This window comes from Odontesthes bonariensis, chromosome 5 (genome assembly GCF_027942865.1).
Source record: "Odontesthes bonariensis isolate fOdoBon6 chromosome 5, fOdoBon6.hap1, whole genome shotgun sequence".
Taxonomy (NCBI): Eukaryota; Metazoa; Chordata; class Actinopteri; order Atheriniformes; family Atherinopsidae; genus Odontesthes; species Odontesthes bonariensis.
In genome coordinates, this window is record NC_134510.1 from 41,343,799 (window position 1) to 41,368,100 (window position 24,302).

The 24,302-nt window shown below is 42.1% G+C and overlaps 1 protein-coding gene across 1 annotated transcript in view; it reads left to right on the top strand.

The window, feature by feature from the left end:
* Positions 1-24,302, top strand: part of LOC142380502 (atrial natriuretic peptide receptor 1-like) — an 82,640-nt gene that overhangs the window by 34,822 nt on the left and 23,516 nt on the right. Inside the window, exon 5 of the mRNA XM_075466403.1 lies at positions 1,709-1,844. Coding sequence (XP_075322518.1) covers positions 1,709-1,844 — 136 coding nt within the window. The remainder of the gene's footprint in view (positions 1-1,708; positions 1,845-24,302) is intronic.

Genomic DNA, 24,302 nt, shown 5'->3' on the forward strand with positions numbered 1-24,302 from the left:
TTTGGATCCGCTCCGGTCTGACGCTGGTGAATTTCAACCTGGCAGCAGCAGAAACGTTAGCATGTCCTCTGCTGATACTACAGGTTACTAACTAACTAACTAACTAACTAACCAATTAATTAACGGACTATCCAACTGACTAACTAATCTAAATAACCCAACTAACAAACAAATTAACTAACTAACTAAACAAATTAACTAACTAACTAACTAACCAAATAACCAAATAACTAACTAGCTAGCTAACTAGCCAAACTAAATAACCCAACAAACTAACTACCCAATTAACTAACGAACTATCCAACTAACCAACTCATCTAAATAACCCAAATAACTAACTAACCAATTGACTAACTAAACATACAACTAACTAACTAACAGATTAATTAATGAACTATCCAACTAACTAACTAATCTAACTAACCAACGAACTAACTAACTCTGCCTGTCATGTTAGCGCCACTTGCCTCGTTGTAAAACCTGCTGTTAGTATCGGTTAACGTTGAATGAAGCAACACACAGAAAGATGAAGAGATAAAGATGAAGCCCTAACCCCACTAACTAACTAACTAACTAACTAACTACCTAACTAACTAACTAACTAACTAACTAACTAACTCACAGAAAGCTGAAGCTGAGTCTCTTTGTAGTCTCTGGCTTTTCATTTAGAAACAAAAACCTCTTAAAATCCAACAGGAAACATTTCTCTTGTGTGAAACTTTCATCCAGTCAAAACCTTTTTGCTTCCATTTTCTCGCTGTTTTGTGATGGACAGCCGACCCAAAACACAGCTGATTCCCTGGTGTGTCTCCTGGTGAAGCTTCTGCTCTGATGCTCTTCACACTTTGGTTTGGTGTCTTTGGCCTGAAACTGAGCAGTGATGCACAGGGAGGAGGCTGGAAGCTGCCTGTGTGCAGCCCGGTGGTAATCAGGCACTTTGGTGATTATATTACTCGTCCAAAGGTCGTCAGGGAGCAGCAGCTCAGAGTGTGAGAGGCTGTCTGGCAGGTTGGTGAAGCCAGTTAATCAGCTGCAGACAGACAGCTGAGAGGAGATAATGAGGTTAAAACACAGAGATGAACACAATGAGATCACAGCTCAGAGATCCCTGCAGAGAAACAGGATCCATCAAACGAGAAGCATCCAGAAGGCCCGCAGAGTCTGAGATGTAGCTCTTGGGTTTTTGACCTTGGGGTGACCTTTAACCTTTAACATGCTAACTGAGGCCTGCAGAGTCTGAGATGTAGCTCTTGGGTTTCTGACCTCGGGGTGACCTTTAACCTTTAACATGCTAACTGAGGCCTGCAGAGTCTGAGATGTAGCTCTTGGGTTTCTGACCTTGGGGTGACCTTTAACCTTTAACATGCTAGCTGAGGCCCGCAGAGTCTGAGATGTAGCTCTTGGGTTTCTGACCTTGGGGTGACCTTTAACCTTTAACATGCTAACTGAGGCCTGCAGAGTCTGAGATGTAGCTCTTGGGTTTCTGACCTCAGGGTGACCTTTAACCTTTAACATGCTAGCTGAGGCCCGCAGAGTCTGAGATGTAGCTCTTGGGTTTCTGACCGTAGCTCTTGGGTTTCTGACCTTGGGGTGACCTTTAAACTTTAACATGCTAACTGAGGCCCGCAGAGTCTGAGATGTAGCTCTTGGGTTTCTGACCTTGGGGTGACCTTTAACCTGTAACGTTTCCTCTCTTCTTCCCTTCCAGATGAACATCATCGCCGGAGGCTTCTACGACGGTCTGATGCTCTACGCTCAGGCTCTGGATGAGAGCATGTCGGCGTCTGGCGAGCGGCCGCTGGGGGTGGCCGTCACCAAGAGGATGTGGAATCGAACCTTCCACGGTCAGTGCACTAAGTTTCAGTCTAGTCAAAGGTCAGACATTTCTCTGACCTTTGACCTCTAATCTCCTCCCCGCTGACTCGCACAAACCGCCCGTGGAGAGGTTTCCTGCGCAGAGAGATTAGAGCGTAGGAATGTGAAACACAAACAGAAGTGGAGCATCTCAGCTGTACCTCCACATGAAATTCATTTGGATAGTTTTGTGGGAGAGAAGCTGACCGGGGGCATCGAGTTGCCTCAGTCCTGCTTCAGACAGATGTTCTGGTTCTGCTGGAGCTCCGGGGAACGAAGGCTTTAAAAAGCTCCTCTGAATGAAACTTCTCACATTGCTAAAAGGCTAAAGGCTAAAGGCTAAAAGCTAAAGGCTAAAAGCTAAAAGATGAAGGCTAAAGGCTAAAGGCTAAAAGCTATAGGCTAAAAGCAATAGGCTAAAAGCTAAAGGCTAAAAGCTAAAGGCTCAAGGCTAAAAGCTAAAGGCTAAAAGCTAAAAGATGAAGGCTAAAGGCTAAAGGCTAAAGGCTAAAAGCTAAAGGCTAAAAGCTGAAAGATGAAGGCTAAAGGCTAAAAGCTAAAGGCTAAAAGCTAAAAGATGAAGGCTAAAGGCTAAAAGCTAAAGGCTTAAAGCTAAAAGATAAAAGATAAAAGATAAAGGCTAAAGGCTAAAGGCTAAAGGCTAAAAGCTAAAGGCTTAAAGCTAAAAGATAAAAGATAAAGGCTAAAGGCTAAAGGCTAAAAGCTATAGGCTAAAAGTTAAAGGCTTAAAGCTAAAAGATAAAAGCTAAAGGCTAAAAGCTAAAAGATGAAGGCTAAAGGCTAAAGGCTAAAAGCTAAAAGCTAAAAGCTATAGGCTAAAAGCTAAAGGCTTAAAGCTAAAAGCTAAAAGATAAAAGATATAGGCAAAAGGCTAAAGGCTAAAAGATAAAGATAAAGATAAAGGCTAAAAGCTAAAAGCTAAAAGATAAAAGATAAAGGCTAAAGGCTAAAGGCTAAAGGCTAAAAGATAAAGATAAAGGCTAAAAGCTAAAGGCTAAAAGATAAAAGATAAAGGCATGTTTGGATGTTGTTGACACGAGGAGGAGGTGTCAGCTGAACCAATCAGCCCATCACAGTAAACTCTGCTGCTTGTTTCCTTCTGACTCTTTTCCCATGAAACTCTTTGGTGAAGCTCAGGGGAAGATGTTGGTGCTCTCTGGGTTTGATTAGCAGCAGCGACCCTTCCCTCCTCGGCTCTCACAGTTACAAACAGGAAGTTGCAGACAGAAAACAGGATTTCTGCAGCAACAAGGTGATTCCCAAAGAGCTGTTAGCTGAAAACTTGGCATATCTCAGCATTACTGAAGCAGTGTGTCCTTAAAACATTTGAGGAAACTGGACAAGTGGAGGACAAAAGAAGAAGTGTCAGGCCTAAAGAACTATCTACAGCAGATGAACAGGAGGAAATCTGACCCAAAGCCACCAAATAAAACAGAAAAACACAAAATAAAACAGAAAAAACACAAAATAAAACAGAAAAACACGAAATAACACAGAAAAAACACAAAATAAAACCGAAAAAACACAAAATAAAACAGAAAAACACAAAATAAAACAGAAAAAACACCAAAGAAACACAAAATAAACACAAAATAAAACAGAAAAACACCAAATAAAGCAGAAAAAACACCAAAGAAACACAAAATAAAACAGAAAAACACAAAATAAAACACAAAAAACACAACATAAAACAGGAAAACACGAAATAACACAAAAAACACAACATAAAACAGGAAAACACGAAATAACACAGAAAAAACACAACATAAAACAGGAAAACACGAAATAAAACTGAAAAAACACCAAAGAAACACAAAATAAAACAGAAAAACACGAAATAACACAGAAAAAACACAACATAAAACAGAAAAAACACAAAATAAAACTGAAAAAACACCAAAGAAACACAAAATAAACACAAAACAAAACACAAAAAACACCAAATGAAGCAGAAAAAACACCAAAGAAACACAACATAAAACAGGAAAACACGAAATAACACAGAAAAAACACAACGTAAAACAGGAAAACACGAAATAACACAGAAAAAACACAACATAAAACAGAAAAAACACAAAATAAAACTGAAAAAACACCAAAGAAACACAACATAAAACAGGAAAACACGAAATAACACAGAAAAAACACAACATAAAACAGGAAAACACGAAATAAAACTGAAAAAACACCAAAGAAACACAAAATAAAACAGAAAAACACGAAATAACACAGAAAAAACACAACATAAAACAGAAAAAACACAAAATAAAACTGAAAAAACACCAAAGAAACACAAAATAAACACAAAACAAAACACAAAAAACACCAAATGAAGCAGAAAAAACACCAAAGAAACACAACATAAAACAGGAAAACACGAAATAACACAGAAAAAACACAACGTAAAACAGGAAAACACGAAATAACACAGAAAAAACACAACATAAAACAGAAAAAACACAAAATAAAACTGAAAAAACACCAAAGAAACACAACATAAAACAGGAAAACACGAAATAACACAGAAAAAACACAACATAAAACAGGAAAACACGAAATAAAACTGAAAAAACACCAAAGAAACACAAAATAAAACAGAAAAACACGAAATAACACAGAAAAAACACAACGTAAAACAGGAAAACACGAAATAACACAGAAAAAACACAACATAAAACAGAAAAAACACAAAATAAAACTGAAAAAACACCAAAAAAACACGAAATAACACAGAAAAAACACCAAAGAAACACAAAATAAACACAAAACAAAACACAAAAAACACCAAATGAAGCAGAAAAAACACCAAAGAAACACAACATAAAACAGGAAAACACGAAATAACACAGAAAAAACACAACATAAAACAGGAAAACACGAAATAAAACACAAAAAACACAACATAAAACAGGAAAACACGAAATAAAACAGAAAAAACACAAAATAAAACAGAAAAACACGAAATAACACAGAAAAAACACAAAATAAAACCGAAAAAACACAAAATAAAACAGAAAAACACAAAATAAAACAGAAAAAACACCAAAGAAACACAAAATAAACACAAAATAAAACAGAAAAACACCAAATAAAGCAGAAAAAACACCAAAGAAACACAAAATAAAACAGAAAAACACAAAATAAAACACAAAAAACACAACATAAAACAGGAAAACACGAAATAACACAAAAAACACAACATAAAACAGGAAAACACGAAATAACACAGAAAAAACACAACATAAAACAGGAAAACACGAAATAAAACTGAAAAAACACCAAAGAAACACAAAATAAAACAGAAAAACACGAAATAACACAGAAAAAACACAACAGAAAACAGAAAAAACACAAAATAAAACTGAAAAAACACCAAAAAAACACGAAATAACACAGAAAAAACACCAAAGAAACACAAAATAAACACAAAACAAAACACAAAAAACACCAAATGAAGCAGAAAAAACACCAAAGAAACACAACATAAAACAGGAAAACACGAAATAACACAGAAAAAACACAACGTAAAACAGGAAAACACGAAATAACACAGAAAAAACACAACATAAAACAGAAAAAACACAAAATAAAACTGAAAAAACACCAAAGAAACACAACATAAAACAGGAAAACACGAAATAACACAGAAAAAACACAACATAAAACAGGAAAACACGAAATAAAACTGAAAAAACACCAAAGAAACACAACATAAAACAGGAAAACACGAAATAACACAGAAAAAACACAACGTAAAACAGGAAAACACAAAATAAAACTGAAAAAACACCAAAAAAACACGAAATAACACAGAAAAAACACCAAAGAAACACAAAATAAACACAAAACAAAACACAAAAAACACCAAATGAAGCAGAAAAAACACCAAAGAAACACAACATAAAACAGGAAAACACGAAATAACACAGAAAAAACACAACATAAAACAGGAAAACACGAAATAAAACACAAAAAACACAACATAAAACAGGAAAACACGAAATAACACAGAAAAAACACAAAATAGAACTGAAAAAACACCAAAGAAACACAACATAAAACAGGAAAACACGAAATAACACAGAAAAAACACAAAATAAAACTGAAAAAACACAAAAGAAACACAAAATAAAACATTAAAACACAAAAAACACTAAATAAAACAGAAAAAACACAAAGTGTCAGGCCTAAAGAACTATCTACAGAAGATGAACAGGATCTGAAAGTGATGACGTGGCGGTCACATGACGTGGCGGTCACATGACGTGGCGTTCACAGGTGAGAGAAGGAGGAGGATCATGTGTTCGCTGAGCGGCCGTAACTGGACTCTGATCTGGTTTTATAACCTGCTCCACTTCCTTCTTTTCAGGAATCTTTGCCATAAAACCTTCATCTCGTTGGGGTTAAGACCCGAGGTCAGAGAGCAGAAACACTCATTAAAGGCTGAGATGCCTGAGGAGATAAAGCTGTGAAGTGAGTCATAAACGGTGCGATTATGACGTTTATGAAGCCTGCAGCTTCCTCCGCTGAAGGCCGCCGTCCTGCCTCCATCAGGTCCGACCGGTTCCTGGGCTCTGATCGATGTGTCTGCCGCTGGTCCAGCAGGTCTTTGTCCTTAAAGCTGTCAGAGTCGGGGGTCATCGGGCGGAGACTGTTGACTCAAGGTGAGGAGGATGGTGTTCAGTCAGCTGAAACGGCCTCAATGGCTGCAGCCATGTTGGAGTTCTTCGTCCACCTTAAGTTTTAACCAGGACTGGGCAGCGATTAAAGTTTTAATCTAATTAATCACACGATTTCCCTGATTAATCACGATTAATTGCATTTGTACGCAGAATCCAAAAATGAATCCAAAAGTAGCGTATACCTTTTAGCATCCATCCATCTTCTTCTCCGGGGGTCGGGTCGCGGGGGCAGCAGCTTGATCAGAGAAACCCAGACGTCCCCGGGCACTTCCTCCAGCTCTTCTGGGGGGACCCCGATTCTGAGGTCGCCAAAACGGACCCCCTCGACGCCCTGGCTGCGCCTAGAAATTCTGTCCATAAAAATTATGAACAGAATCGGTGACAAAGGGCAGCCCTGACGGAGTCCAACCCTCACAGGAAACATGTCCGACTTACTGCCGGATCCTGCGGAGGGTATAGAGCTGGTCCACTGTTCCACGGCCAGGATGAAAACCACACTGCACCTCCTGAATCCCAGATTCGACTATCCGGCGGATCCTCCTCTCCAGTACCCCCGAATAGACCTTACCAGGGAGGCTGAGGAGTGTGATCCCCCTATAGTTGGAACACACCCTCCGGTCCCCCTTTTTAAAGAGGGGGACCACCACCCCGATCTGCCAGTCCAGAGGCACTGCCCCCGATGTCCACGCGATGCTGCAGAGGCGTGTCAACCAAGACAGCCCCACAACATCCAGAGCCTTGAGGAACTCAGGACGGACCTCATCCCCCCCCGGGGCCACCGAGGAGTTTTTTAACCACCTCGGCAACCTCAGCCCCAGAAATGGGAGGTCCCACGTCTGAGCTCAACAACTCTGCTTCCTCATCGGAAGGCGTGTCGGTAGGATTGAGGAGGCCCTCGAAGTATTCCCCCCACCGACTCACGATGTCCCTAGTTGAAGTCAGCAGAGCCCCGCCCTCACCATACACGGTGTTGACGGTGCACCGCTTCCCCCCCCTGAGCCGCCGGATGGTGGACCAGAATCTCCTCGAGGCCGTCCGGAAGTCGTTCTCCATGGCCTCCCCGAACTCCTCCCAAGCCCGAGTTTTTGCCTCAGCAACCGCCGAGGCTGCGTTCCGCTTGGCCTGTCGGTACCATCAGCTGCTTCCAGAGTCCCGCTGGCCAAAAAGGCCCGATAGGACTCCTTCTTCAGCCTGACGGCCTCCCTCACCACTGGGGTCCACCAGCGGGTTCGAGGGTTGCCGCCACGACAGGCACCGACCACCTTACGGCCACAGCCGCCTCAACAATGGAGGCACGGAACATGGCCCTTTCGGGCTCCATGTCCCCCACCTCCCCCGGGACATGGTTGAAGCTCTGCCGGAGGTGGGAGTTGCAACTCCTTCTGTTTTATTTTAAATGTGCTGCCAAATGAATGACCTCTGGGACCTCTGGGACCTCTGGGGCCTCTGGGACATCTGGGGCCTCTGGGACCTCTGGGGCCTCTGGGGCCTCTGGGGCCTCTGGGGCCTCTGGGGCCTCTGGGTCCTCGGGGACCTCTGGGGCCTCTGGGGCCTCTGGGACCTCTGGGGCCTCTGGGGCCTCTGGGGCCTCTGGGGCCTCTGGGTCCTTGGGGACCTCTGGGGCCTCTGGGGCCTCTGGGTCCTCGGGGACCTCTGGGGCCTCTGGGGCCTCTGGGTCCTCTGGGGCCTCTGGGTCCTCTGGGACCTCTGGGGCCTCTGGGGCCTCTGGGACCTCTGGGTCCTCTGGGTCCTCTGGGTCCTCTGGGCCCTCTGGGACCTCTGGGTCCTCGGGGACCTCTGGGGCCTCTGGGGCCTCTGGGGCCTCTGGGTCCTCGGGGACCTCTGGGGCCTCTGGGGCCTCTGGGTCCTCGGGGACCTCTGGGGCCTCTGGGGCCTCTGGGGCCTCTGGGACCTCTGGGTCCTCTGGGACCTCTGGGACATCTGGGGCCTCTGGGGCCTCTGGGTCCTCGGGGACCTCTGGGACATCTGGGGCCTCTGGGTCCTCTGGGGCCTCTGGGGCCTCTGGGACCTCTGGGGCCTCTGGGCTCTGTCCACAAACAGACCAAAAGCATCAAGACATGAACATTAGAGATTTGAATGTCCCTAATTGGTTATTGTGGACCCAGGTGCAGAGTGAAAACTACTTAAAACTGAGCCCGAACTAACATGGAGCTGATATTCTTTCATTCTTTTACAGCTCAGAAACTCAGAAACTCAGAAACTCAGAAACTCCTTCTTTATCTGCGTCTCGTTGTTGAAACTAACAACGGGACAGTAAAACGATGCAGATGCATTATTACGACCGGTCTGTAATAATCTGTCTTCCTGCTGGAGGGAAACTGATCGTCTCAGGGTCAAACTTCTGTGGAGATCAAACAAAAATAGCCTGAAAATCTAATGAGTGGAACCTGAGCTCCTCAGTGGCGCTTCCATCTCTGAGCGTCCACATCCATCACCGAGCGGCCTCGACGGTGTCACGTGTCTGCGGCACGCCACTTTTCAGAGGCTGCAGTCTTCACAGGAAACGGGCTCGTGTTTTCCAGTTTGTTCAGAGAACACCCGGCAGGATATGGACCCTTCATTCCTCATGTTCACTGTCCTGTAGCTCACCAGCATTCATGTGTTTGGACCTCACAGTTAGCATGACGCAGAACTGAAAATTCATGTTCAGACTGAGCTAAAGAAGCTACGGAGGCTAAGGAGGCTAAAGAAGCTACGGAGGCTAAGGAGGCTAAGGAAGCTAAGGCTAAGGAAGCTAAAGAAACTAAGGACACTAAGGAGGCTAAGGAAGCTAAGGAGGCTAAGGAAGCTAAAGAAACTAAGGACGCTAAGGAGGCTAAGGAAACTAAGGAGGCTAAAGAAGCTACGGAGGCTAAGGAGGCTAAGGAAGCTAAAGAAACTAAAAAAACTAAGGACACTAAGGAGGCTAAGGAAGCTAAAGAAACTAAAGAAACTAAGGACGCTAAGGAGGCTAAGGAAGCTAAGGAGGCTAAGGAAGCTAAAGAAACTAAAGAGACTAAGGACGATAAGGAGGCTAAGGAAGCTAAGGAGGCTAAAGAAGCTGCGGAGGCTAAGGAGGCTAAGGAAGCTAAGGAGGCTAAGGAAGCTAAAGAAACTAAAGAAACTAAGGACGCTAAGGAGGCTAAGGAAGCTAAGGAGGCTAAGGAAGCTAAAGAAACTAAAGAGACTAAGGACGCTAAGGAGGCTAAGGAAGCTAAGGAGGCTAAGGCTAAGGAAGCTAAAGAAACTAAGGAGGCTAAGGAGGCTAAGGAAGCTAAAGAAACTAAAGAGACTAAGGATGCTAAGGAGGCTAAGGAAGCTAAGGAGGCTAAGGCTAAGGAAACTAAAGAAACTAAGGACGCTAAGGAGGCTAAGGAAGCTAAGGACGCTAAGGCTAAGGAGGCTAAGGAAGCTAAGGAAACTAAGGACGCTAAGGCTAAGGAAGCTAAGGAAACTAAGGACGCTAAGGAGGCTAAGGCTAAGGAGGCTAAGGAAGCTAAGGAAACTAAGGACGCTAAGGCTAAGGACGCTAAGGAGGCTAAGCAGGCTAAGGAAGCTAAGGAGGCTAAGGAAGATAAGGAAACTAAAGAGGCTAAGGAAGCTAAGGAGGCTAAGGATGCTAAGGAGGCTAAGGAAGCTAAGGAAGCTAAGGAAGCTAAGGAGGCTAAGGCGGCTAAGGAAGCTAAGGAGGCTAAGAACGCTAAGGACGCTAACGAAGCTAAACAGGCTAAGGAGGCTAAAGCAGAAGCTGCTACTCTGGGGTTTATGTCTCCTTCTGGCCACCGTAGATGAGCCCCGTCGTCTCCGTCCTTTCCGTCCTCTCTGTCCTCTCCTCGTGTCCTCACACCATGAACCTGTTTATCGCTCACGTTCTAATGAGATCGGCCTCTTCTAATCTGTGATGTATGAGCCGTGGGCGGAGTGAACCTGGCTGAGGCGTGCTGTTGCCAGGCAACAGGCTCCAGCAGTCTGATCTGCACCTGTTGCCGTGGCTGGTCGCCGTGCAGCAGAGGATGAGAGCTGCAGCTGACCCGACCATCAGAGGCATAAACCAATTAAAGCTGCTCATTTCAGCAGAAATAAGAGGCCATTTCAGTCTGCTTACAGTCTGTGATGCTAACAGCCTGTGATGCTAACTGTCTGTGATGCTAACAGTTTGTGATGCTAACAGCCTGTGATGCTAACTGTCTGTGATGCTAACAGCCCGTGATGCTAACAGCCTGTGATGCTAACTGTCTGTGATGCTTACAGTCTGTGATGCTAACAGCCTGTGATGCTAACAGCCCGTGATGCTAACAGCCTGTGATGCTTACAGTCTGTGATGCTAACAGTCTGTGATGCTTACAGCCTGTGATGCTAACAGCCTGTGATGCTTACAGCCTGTGATGCTTATAGTCTGTGATGCTAACAGTCTGTGATGCTAACAGTCTGTGATGCTTACAGTCTGTGTTGCTAACAGTCTGTGTTGCTAACAGTCTGTGTTGCTAACAGCCTGTGATGCTAACAGTCCGTGATGCTTACAGTCCGTGATGCTAACAGTCTGTGATGCTTACAGTCCGTGATGCTAACAGTCTGTGATGCTTACAGTCTGTGATGCTAACAGCCTGTGATGCTTATAGTCTGTGATGCTAACAGTCTGTGATGCTTACAGTCTGTGATGCTAACAGTCTGTGTTGCTAACAGCCTGTGATGCTAACAGTCCGTGATGCTTACAGTCCGTGATGCTAACAGTCTGTGATGCTTACAGTCCGTGATGCTAACAGTCTGTGATGCTTACAGTCTGTGTTGCTAACAGTCTCTGATGCTAACAGTCTGTGATGCTTACAGTCCGTGATGCTAACAGTCTGGGATGCTTACAGTCTGTGATGCTAACAGTCCGTGATGCTAACAGTCTGTGATGCTTACAGTCTGTGATGCTAACAGACTGTGATGCTTACAGTCTGTGATGCTAACAGTCCGTGATGCTAACAGTCTGTGATGCTAACAGCCTGTGATGCTAACAGTCCGTGATGCTTACAGTCCGTGATGCTAACAGTCTGTGATGCTAACAGTTTGTGATGCTAACAGTCTGTGATGCTTACAGTCTGTGATGCTAACAGACTGTGATGCTTACAGTCTGTGATGCTAACAGTCCGTGATGCTAACAGCCTGTGATGCTAACAGTTTGTGATGCTAACAGTCTGTGATGCTAACAGCCTGTGATGCTAACAGTCTGTGATGCTTACAGTCTGTATTCAGAGCTTCCCACAGCTCTGTCCTCATGAGGACTTTCTCAGAACCTGCTGCTGAGTCCATTAGTTAATGGAGCGGAAGCGACCGGCAGGAAGCGCTAATCTAATCTTCATCGGGCTCTTATTTATGCTCCGTACAGTCAGCATCCTCCTCCTCCCATATTTATCAGAGGATCTGATTACATCTTATTATATTAAACTTACATAATATTTTCAGTCTCAGGTGGTTCTGAGCTCGTTCAGAGTCTGAATTTTGGAACTTTTCTGTTTGCCAGATGTTTTCTGGTCACTGATCTTTGGGAGGATTGAAGCCTGAACCTTATTTCTGCTGTCGGAGACTTTCAGTCCGTTGCCGAGGCGACGCTACCCGCGGTCACATGACCGGCACCAGAGGAACTCATCGTGTTGTGATGGTGGGAAACGATGGAAACATCAGAGGAAACAGTTTCCACAAACTGAGCTCAGATTTAATGTACTTCCTGCGGCAGCTGAAGAAACTCAACCTACCAAAGACGATGATGGTGCACTTCTACACCTCCATCATCGAGTCCATCCTCACCTCTTCCATCACCATCTGGTACGCTGCGGCCACCGCCAAGGACAAGGGCAGGCTGCAGCGAGTCATCCACTCTGCGGAGAGGGTGATCGGCTGCAATCTGCCATCTCTGCAGGACCTGTACGCCCCCAGGACCTGTACGCCCCCAGGACCTGCACCAGGACCTGCACGCCTCCAGGACCTGCACCAGGACCTGCACGCCTCTAGGACCTGCACACCTCCAGGACCTGCACGCCTCCAGGACCTGCACGCCTCCAGGACCTGTACGCCCCCAGGACCTGCACCAGGACCTGCACGCCTCCAGGACCTGCACCAGGACCTGCACGCCTCTAGGACCTGCACACCTCCAGGACCTGCACCAGGACCTGTACGCCCCCAGGACCTGCACCAGGACCTGCACACCTCCAGGACCTGCACCAGGACCTGTACGCCTCTAGGACCTGTACGCCTCCAGGACCTGTACGCCCCCAGGACCTGCACGCCCCCAGGACCTGCACCAGGACCTGTACGCCTCTAGGACCTGTACGCCCCCAGGACCTGCACGCCCCCAGGACCTGCACGCCCCCAGGACCTGTACGCCCCCAGGACCTGCACCAGGACCTGTACGCCCCCAGGACCTGCACGCCCCCAGGACCTGCACGCCCCCAGGACCTGCACGCCCCCAGGACCTGCACCAGGACCTGTACGCCTCTAGGACCTGCACGCCCCCAGGACCTGTACGCCCCCAGGACCTGCACCAGGACCTGTACGCCCCCAGGACCTGCACGCCCCCAGGACCTGCACGCCCCCAGGACCTGCACGCCCCCAGGACCTGCACCAGGACCTGTACGCCTCTAGGACCTGCACGCCCCCAGGACCTGCACGCCCCCAGGACCTGCACGCCCCCAGGACCTGCACCAGGACCTGTACGCCTCTAGGACCTGTACGCCCCCAGGACCTGCACGCCCCCAGGACCTGCACGCCCCCAGGATCTGTACGCCCCCAGGACCTGCACCAGGACCTGTACGCCTCTAGGACCTGTACGCCCCCAGGACCTGCACGCCCCCAGGACCTGCACGCCCCCAGGACCTGCACCAGGACCTGTACGCCTCTAGGACCTGTACGCCCCCAGGACCTGCACGCCCCCAGGACCTGCACGCCCCCAGGACCTGCACCAGGACCTGTACGCCTCTAGGACCTGTACGCCCCCAGGACCTGCACGCCCCCAGGACCTGCACCAGGACCTGTACGCCTCTAGGACCTGTACGCCCCCAGGACCTGTATGCCCCCAGGACCTGCACACCCCCAGGACCTGTACGCCCCCAGCAGGACCTGTACGCCCCCAGGACCTGCACCAGGACCTGTACGCCTCTAGGACCTGTACGCCTCCAGGACCTGTATGCCCCCAGGACCTGCACACCCCCAGGACCTGTACGCCTCCAGGACGCTGAGGCGTGCAGGTAAGATTGTGGCCGACCCCTCCCACCCCGGACACAGACTTTTTGAGGCACTCCCCTCTGGCAGGAGGCTGCGGTCCATCAGGACCAAAACCTCCCGCCACAAGAAAAGCTTCTTCCCCTCTGCAGTTGGCCTCACCAACAAGGCCCGCTGTACCCCCCCACTGACACTTATTTATTAACGTTATATTATCGTTCTGTCTCGCTGTCATTACACATACTTTGCACATATTTAAAAAAATTTTTTTTACATTTATTTATTATTTTATTCTATTATTATTATATTTTTTGTTTTGTTCTTATGGCACCAAACATACCAGGCCAAATTCCTCGTGATGCACAAATTACTTGGCAATAAAAACTGATGTGTTTATTAATTTTGGATTGTGGTGGTTCAGACCCCAGGATGGGAAGCCTCTGACTCTGTTTTAGCTCCGCCCCCTTTCAGCGACCAAAAATGCTGCAGTTCTGATGAGTTCTGGTGAGAACTAACAGCACACATGGATGGATGGAACTGGCCTGTATCCAGTGAAGCGCCCTGAGATGACATTTGTGATGATTTGGTGCTTTATGAATGAAATTTCTTCCAGAAATCATCAGAATTCAAACCTTCTGACACGTCATCAGTCTGCAGACGTGTCAGAAGGTTCAAATTCTGATGATTTCTGGAGTTCAACGTGGCGTCCTCTCAGCTTGGTGACATTTCAGCACAAGGAACGTGCTCCTGTCCAATCAGAACGCTCATAACGTGAGCCCTGGCCCCTCCCCCTCCACCACTGGCTCCTCCCCCTGCATCGCTGGCTCCTCCCCCTGTATAACTGGCTCCTCCCCCCCGGTCTGATTGCTCCCGTGTCACAGCTTAGGATGGTTCCCACAGGTGGAGACGGACGTCAGCGCTCAGGTCAATCATTCATCCTCTGAGCCGCCGTTAACCTTCAGGCATGTTTTGTTTCCTGGAAAGCTCGGCGGGGCTTACCAGGAACGCCGTCACGCCGTCATGTGATAACATGTGTCTGTTTGAGCGTCTTTTATATCCTCTTGCAGGTCTTCGTAAAACCTTTACAGGTGCTTTCAGGTCAGGGCCGGCTCACGGCAGCGGGGGCCCGGCTGTGGCCCTCTTTAGAGCCTCTGGCCCCGCCCCCTCAAGGCTTACCAGTCGCTCTGGTTTGTGCACACATTGTCAGAGCAGACGCACATTCTTTTTTTTTTTTTCCAGCATTATGGCAGCAGAATTGTAATCTGAATACCGTTAATGCCAAACACATTTGCTATGCCAAGGGAAGCTTCATGAATGTAAAGCTCCCCTTGATGCCCATCAACTCCTCATTTTTATTTATTTATTTTTCTCACAATATTTAACATGATGTGATAGTGCTGAACCGGACCGGGGGACAGAGAGAGAGGGAGAGCGAAGAAGAGAAAAAGAAAAAAAGGAACAGAAACATGAAGAGACAAACATACAAAACAGTAAAAAGTCAGACAACCAAATGCTACACCTGTAAAACAAAACTGAAGACAATTCACGGCCTCTGTGGGGAATCCAGCCTTAGAAGCACCAGGAGCACCTGTAAGCAGACAAGCAGAGAACAAACACACAAACAAACAATCAAGCAGAGAACAAACACACAAACAAACAAACAGAGAAAAAACACACAAACAAGCAGAGAAGAAAACACACAAACAAACAAACAAACAAACAAACAAACAAACAAACAAACAGAAAACAAACACACAAACAAGCAGAGAAGAAAACACACAAACAAACAAACAAACAAACAAACAAACAGAAAACAAACACACAAACAAGCAGAGAACAAACACACAAACAAACAATAAGAGAACAAACAAGCAGAGAACAAACACACAAACAAGCAGAGAACAAACACACAAACAAACAAGCAGAGAACAAAAACACAAACAAACAGGCAGATAACAAATAAACAAACAAACAGAGAACAAACACAAACAAACAAACAAACAAACAAACAGAGAACAAACACACAAACAAGCAGAGAACAAACACACAAACAAACAAACAAGCAGAGAACAAACACACAAACAAACAGGCAGATAACAAACACACACATAAACAAACAAACAAACAGAGAACAAACACACATAAAAACAAACAAGCAGAGAACAAACACACAAACAAACAAACAAGCAGAGAACAAACACACAAACAAACAAACAAGCAGAGAACAAACACACAAACAAACAAACGAGCCGAGAACAAACACACAAACAATCAAACAAACAAGCCGACGACAAACACACAAACAAACAGAGAACAAACACACACAAAAAAGTCGAGAACAAACACACAAACAAACAAACAAGCAGAGAACAAACACACAAACAAACAAACAAGCAGAGAACAAACACACAAACAAACAAACGAGCCGAGAACAAACACACAAACAATCAAACAAACAAGCCGACGACAAACACACAAACAAACAGAGAACAAACACACACAAAAAGTCGAGAACAAACACACAAACAAACAAACAAACAGAGAACAAACACACAAACAAACAAACAAACAGAGAACAAACACACACACAAACAAGCAGAGAACAAACAAACAAACACAGAACAAACACACAAACAAACAAACAAGCAGAGAACAAAAACAAACAAGCAGAGAACAAACACACAAACAAACAAACAAGAAGAGAACAAAAACAAACAAGAGGAGAACAAACACACAAACAAACAAACAAACAGAGAACAAACAAACACACACACAAACAAACAAACAAACAGAGAACAAACAAGCAGAGAACAAACACACAAAAAACAAACAGAGAACAAACACACAAACAAAAACAAACAAGCAGAGAACAAACACACAAACAAACAAACAAGAGAGAACAAACACACACAAACAAACAAGCAGAGAATAAATAAACAAACAAACAAGCAGAGAACAAACACACACAAACAAACAAGCAGAGAACAAACACACAAACAAACAAGCCGAGAACAAACAAACAAACACACAAGCAGAAAACAAACACACAAACAAACAAACAAGCAGAGAACAAACACACAAACAAACAAACAAGAGAGAACAAACACACACACAAACAAACAAGCAGAGAACAAACACACAAACAAACAAACAAAAAAGCAGAGAACAAACACACAAACAAACAAACAAGCAGAGAACAAACAAACAAACAGGCAGAAAACAAACACACAAACAGTTAGATAACAAACAAACAAACAAACAATCAGAGAACAAACACAAACAAACAAACAAACCGAGAACAAACACACAAAAACAAACAAACCGAGAAAAAACACACAAACAAACAAATAAGCCGAGAACAAACACACAAAAACAAACAAACCGAGAAAAAACACACAAACAAACAAACAAGCCGAGAACAAACACACAAACAAACAAACAAACAAACAAACAGAGAACAAACACACAAACAAACAAGCAGAGAACAAACACACAAACAAACCAGCAGAGAACAAACACACAAACAAACAAACAAGCAGAGAACAAACACACAAACAAACAAACAAGAGAGAACAAACACACACACAAACAAACAAGCAGAGAACAAACACACAAACAAACAAACAAAAAAGCAGAGAACAAACACACAAACAAACACACAAACAAACAAACAGAGAACAAACACACAAACAAACAGAGAACAAATACACACACAAACAAACAAACAAGCAGAGAATAAACAAACGAACAAACAAGCTGAGAACATACATAAAAACACTCAAACAAACAAACAAACAAACAAGCAGAGAACAAACACACAAACAAACAAGCAGAGAACAAAAACACAAACAAAAAGGCAGATAACAAATAAACAAACAAACAGAGAACAAACACAAACAAACAAACAAACAGAGAACAAAAACACAAACAAACAAACAAGACAGAACAAACACACACAAACAAACAAGCAGAGAACAAACAAACAAGCCAAGAACAAACAAACAAACAAGCGGAGAACAAACAAACAAACAAGCAGAGAACAAACACACAAACAGGCAGATAACAAACAAACAAACAGAGAACAAACAAACACAAACAAACAAACAAGCCGAGAACAAACACACAAACAAACAAACAAGCAAAGAACAAACACACAAACAAACAAGCAGAGAACAAACACACAAACAAACAAACAAATAGAGAACAAACACACAAACAGGCAGATAACAAACACACAAATAAACAAACAAACAGAGAAAAACATACACACAAACAAATAAACAAGCAGAGAACAAACACACAAACAAACAAACAGAGAACAAAAACAAACAAGCAGAGAACAAACACACAAACAAAAAACAAACAAACAAACAAGAGAGAACAAACACACACACAAACAAACAAGCAGAGAACAAACAAACAAACAAGCAGAGAACAAACACACAAACAAACAAACAAACCAAGAACAAACACACAAAAAACAAACAAACAAACAAACAATTTGAGAACAAACACACAAAAAACAAACAAACCAGCCGAGAAAAAACACACAAACAATAAACAAGCAGAGAACAAACAAACACACAAACACCAGAGAACAAACACACAAAAAAACAGATAACAAACACACAAACAAACAAGCAGAGAACAAAAACAAACAAGCAGAGAACAAACACACAAACAGGCAGATAACAAACAAACAAACAGAGAACAAACAAACACAAACAAACAAACAAGAGAGAACAAACACACACACAAACAAACAAGCAGAGAACAAACACACAAACAAACAAACAAGAGAGAACAAACACACACACAAACAAACAAGCAGAGAACAAACACACAAACAAAAAAGCAGAGAACAAACACACAAACAAACAAACAAGCAGAGAACAAACAAACAAACAGGCAGAAAACAAACACACAAACAGTTAGATAACAAACAAACAAACAAACAAGCAGAGAACAAACACAAACAAACAAACAAACCGAGAACAAACACACAAAAACAAACAAACCGAGAAAAAACACACAAACAAACAAACAAGCCGAGAACAAACAAACAAACAAACAGAGAACAAACACACAAACAAACAAGCAGAGAACAAACACACAAACAAACCAGCAGAGAACAAACACACAAACAAACAAACAAGCAGAGAACAAACACACAAACAAACAAACAAGAGAGAACAAACACACACACAAACAAACAAGCAGAGAACAAACACACAAACAAACAAACAAAAAAGCAGAGAACAAACACACAAACAAACACACAAACAAACAAACAGAACAAACACACAAACAAACAGAGAACAAATACACACACAAACAAACAAACAAGCAGAGAATAAACAAACGAACAAACAAGCTGAGAACATACATACAAACAAACAAACAAGCCGAACACAAACACTCAAACAAACAAACAAACAAACAAGCAGAGAACAAACACACAAACAAACAAGCAGAGAACAAAAACACAAACAAACAGGCAGATAACAAATAAACAAACAAACAGAGAACAAACACAAACAAACAAACAAACAAACAGAGAACAAAAACACAAACAAACAAACAAGACAGAACAAACACACACAAACAAACAAGCAGAGAACAAACAAACAAGCAGAGAACAAACACACAAACAGGCAGATAACAAACAAACAAACAGAGAACAAACAAACACAAACAAACAAACAAGCCGAGAACAAACACACAAACAAACAAACAAGCAAAGAACAAACACACAAACAAACAAGCAGAGAACAAACACACAAACAAACAAACAAATAGAGAACAAACACACAAACAGGCAGATAACAAACACACAAATAAACAAACAAACAGAGAAAAACATACAAAAAACAAACAAACAAGCCGAGAACAAACACACAAACAAATAAACAAGCAGAGAACAAACACACAAACAAACAAACAGAGAACAAAAACAAACAAGCAGAGAACAAACACACAAACAAAAAACAAACAAACAAACAAGAGAGAACAAACACACACACAAACAAACAAGCAGAGAACAAACAAACAAACAAGCAGAGAACAAACACACAAACAAACAAACAAACCAAGAACAAACACACAAAAAACAAACAAACAAACAAACAATTTGAGAACGAACACACAAAAAACAAACAAACCAGCCGAGAAAAAACACACAAACAATAAACAAGCAGAGAACAAACAAACACACAAACACCAGAGAACAAACACACAAAAAAACAGATAACAAACACACAAACAAACAAGCAGAGAACAAAAACAAACAAGCAGAGAACAAACACACAAACAGGCAGATAACAAACAAACAAACAGAGAACAAACAAACAAACACGCCGAGAACAAACACACAAACAAACACACAAACAAGTCGAGAACAAACACACAAACAAACAAACAAGCAAAGAACAAACACACAAACAAACAAACAGAGAACAAACACACAAACAAACAAACAAGCAGAGAATAAACACACAAACAAACAAATAGAGAACAAACACACAAACACACACAAACAGGCAGATAACAAACACACAAACAAACAAACAAACAGAGAAAAACATACAAAAACCGAGAACAAACACACAAACAAGTAAACAAGCAGAGAACAAACACACAAACAAACAAACAGAACAAAAACAAACAAGCAGAGAACAAACACACAAACAAAAAACAAACAAACAAGAGAGAACAAATACACACACAAACAAACAAGCAGAGAACAAACAAACAAACAAACAAGCAGATAACAAACACACAAACAAACAAGCAGAGAACAAACAAACAAACAAACAAGCAGAGAACAAACACACAAACAAACAAACAAACAGAGAACAAACAAACAAACAAACAAGCAGAGAACAAAAACAAACAAGCAGAGAACAAAAACACAAACAGGCAGATAACAAACAAACAAACAGAGAACAAACAAACACAAACAAACAAACAAGAGAGAACAAACACACACAAACAAACAAGCAGAGAACAAACACACAAACAAACAAACAAGCAGAGAACAAACACACAAACAAGAGAGAACAAACACACACACAAACAAACAAGCAGAGAACAAACACACAAACAAACAAACAAACAAGAGAGAACAAACACACACACAAACAAACAAGCAGAGAACAAACACACAAACAAACAAACAAAAAAGCAGAGAACAAACACACAAACAAACAAACAAGCAGAGAACAAACAAACAAACAGGCAGAAAACAAACACACAAACAGTTAGATAACAAACAAACAAACAAACAAGCAGAGAACAAACACAAACAAACAAACAAACCGAGAACAAACACACAAAAACAAACAAACCGAGAAAAAACACACAAACAAACAAACAAGCCGAGAACAAACACACAAACAAACAAACAAACAAACAGAGAACAAACACACAAACAAACAAGCAGAGAACAAACACACAAACAAACCAGCAGAGAACAAACACACAAACAAACAAACAAGCAGAGAACAAACACACAAACAAACAAACAAGAGAGAACAAACACACACACAAACAAACAAGCAGAGAACAAACACACAAACAAAAAAGCAGAGAACAAACACACAAACAAACACACAAACAAACAAACAGAACAAACACACAAACAAACAGAGAACAAATACACACACAAACAAACAAACAAGCAGAGAATAAACAAACGAACAAACAAGCTGAGAACATACATACAAACAAACAAACAAGCCGAACACAAACACTCAAACAAACAAACAAACAAACAAGCAGAGAACAAACACACAAACAAACAAGCAGAGAACAAAAACACAAACAAACAGGCAGATAACAAATAAACAAACAAACAGAGAACAAACACAAACAAACAAACAAAAAAAACAGAGAACAAAAACACAAACAAACAAACAACACAGAACAAACACACACAAACAAACAAGCAGAGAACAAACAAACAAGCCAAGAACAAACACAAAAACAAACAAACAAGCCGAGAACAAACAAACAAACAAGCGGAGAACAAACAAACAAACAAGCAGAGAACAAACACACAAACAGGCAGATAACAAACAAACAAACAGAGAACAAACAAACACAAACAAACAAACAAGCCGAGAACAAACACACAAACAAACAAACAAGCAAAGAACAAACACACAAACAAACAAGCAGAGAACAAACACACAAACAAACAAACAAATAGAGAACAAACACACAAACAGGCAGATAACAAACACACAAATAAACAAACAAACAGAGAAAAACATACAAAAAACAAACAAACAAGCCGAGAACAAACACACAAACAAATAAACAAGCAGAGAACAAACACACAAACAAACAAACAGAGAACAAAAACAAACAAGCAGAGAACAAACACACAAACAAAAAACAAACAAACAAACAAGAGAGAACAAACACACACACAAACAAACAAGCAGAGAACAAACAAACAAACAAGCAGAGAACAAACACACAAACAAACAAACAAACCAAGAACAAACACACAAAAAACAAACAAACAAACAAACAATTTGAGAACAAACACACAAAAAACAAACAAACCAGCCGAGAAAAAACACACAAACAATAAACAAGCAGAGAACAAACAAACACACAAACACCAGAGAACAAACACACAAAAAACAGATAACAAACACACAAACAAACAAGCAGAGAACAAAAACAAACAAGCAGAGAACAAACACACAAACAGGCAGATAACAAACAAACAAACAGAGAACAAACAAACACGCCGAGAACAAACACACAAACAAACAAACACGCAGAGAACAAACACACAAACAAGTCGAGAACAAACACACAAACAAACAAACAAGCAAAGAACAAACACACAAACAAACAAACAGAGAACAAACACACAAACAAACAAACAAGCAGAGAATAAACACACAAACAAACAAATAGAGAACAAACACACAAACACACACAAACAGGCAGATAACAAACACACAAACAAACAAACAAACAGAGAAAAACATACAAAAACCGAGAACAAACACACAAACAAGTAAACAAGCAGAGAACAAACACACAAACAAACAAACAGAGAACAAAAACAAACAAGCAGAGAACAAACACACAAACAAAAAACAAACAAACAAGAGAGAACAAATACACACACAAACAAACAAGCAGAGAACAAACAAACAAACAAACAAGCAGATAACAAACACACAAACAAACAAGCAGAGAACAAACAAACAAACAAACAAGCAGAGAACAAACACACAAACAAACAAACAAACAGAGAACAAACAAACAAACAAACCAAGAACAAACACACAAAAAACAAACAAACAAACCGAGAACAAACACACGAAAAACAAACAAACCAGCCGACAAAAAACACACAAACAATAAACAAGCAGAGAACAAACACACAAACAAGCAGAGAACAAACACACAAACAAACAAACAAACCGAGAACAAACACACAAACAAACAAACAAGCAGAGAACAAACACACAAACAAACAAACAAGCAGAGAACAAAAACAAACAAGTAGAGAACAAACACACAAACAAACACACAAACAAACAAACAAGCCAAGAACAAACACACAAACAAACAAGCAGAGAACAAACACACAAACAAACAAACAGAGAACAAAAACAAACAAGCAGAGAACAAACACACAAACACACAAACAAGCAGAAAACAAAAACACAAACAAACAAACAAGAGAGAACAAACACACACAAACAAACAAGCAGAGAACAAACAAACAAGCCAAGAACAAACACACAAACAAACAAACAAGCAGAGAACAAGCAGAGAACAAACACACAAACAGGCAGATAACAAACAAATAAACAGAGCACAAACAAACACAAAAACAAACAAACAAACAAGCCGAGAACAAACACACAAACAAACTAACAAGCAGAGAACAAACACACAAACAAACAAACAGAGAACAAACACACAAACAAATAGAGAACAAACACACAAACACACACACACAAACAGGCAGATAACAAACACACAAACAAACAAACAAACAGAGAACAAACATACAAAAAACAAACAAACAAGCCGAGAACAAACACACAAACAAGTAAACAAACAAGAGAGAACAAACACACACACAAACAAACAAGCAGAGAACAAACAAACAAACAAACAACCAAGCAGAGAACAAACACAAAAACAAACAAACACGCCGAGAACAAACAAACAAACAAGCAGAGAGCAAACACACAAACAGAGAACAAACACACAAACAAACAAACAAACAAGCAGAGAACAAACACACAAACAAACAAACAAACAAGAGAGAACAAACACACACAAACAAATAAGCAGAGAACAAACACAAAAACAAACAAACAAGCCGTGAACAAACAAACAAACAAGCAGAGAGCAAACACACAAACAGAGAACAAACACACAAACAAACAAGCAGAGAACAAAAACTAACCAGCAGAGAACAAACAAACAAACAAACAAGCCGAGAACAAACACACAAACAAACAAACAAACAAGCAGAGAACAGACACAAAAACAAGCAGAGAA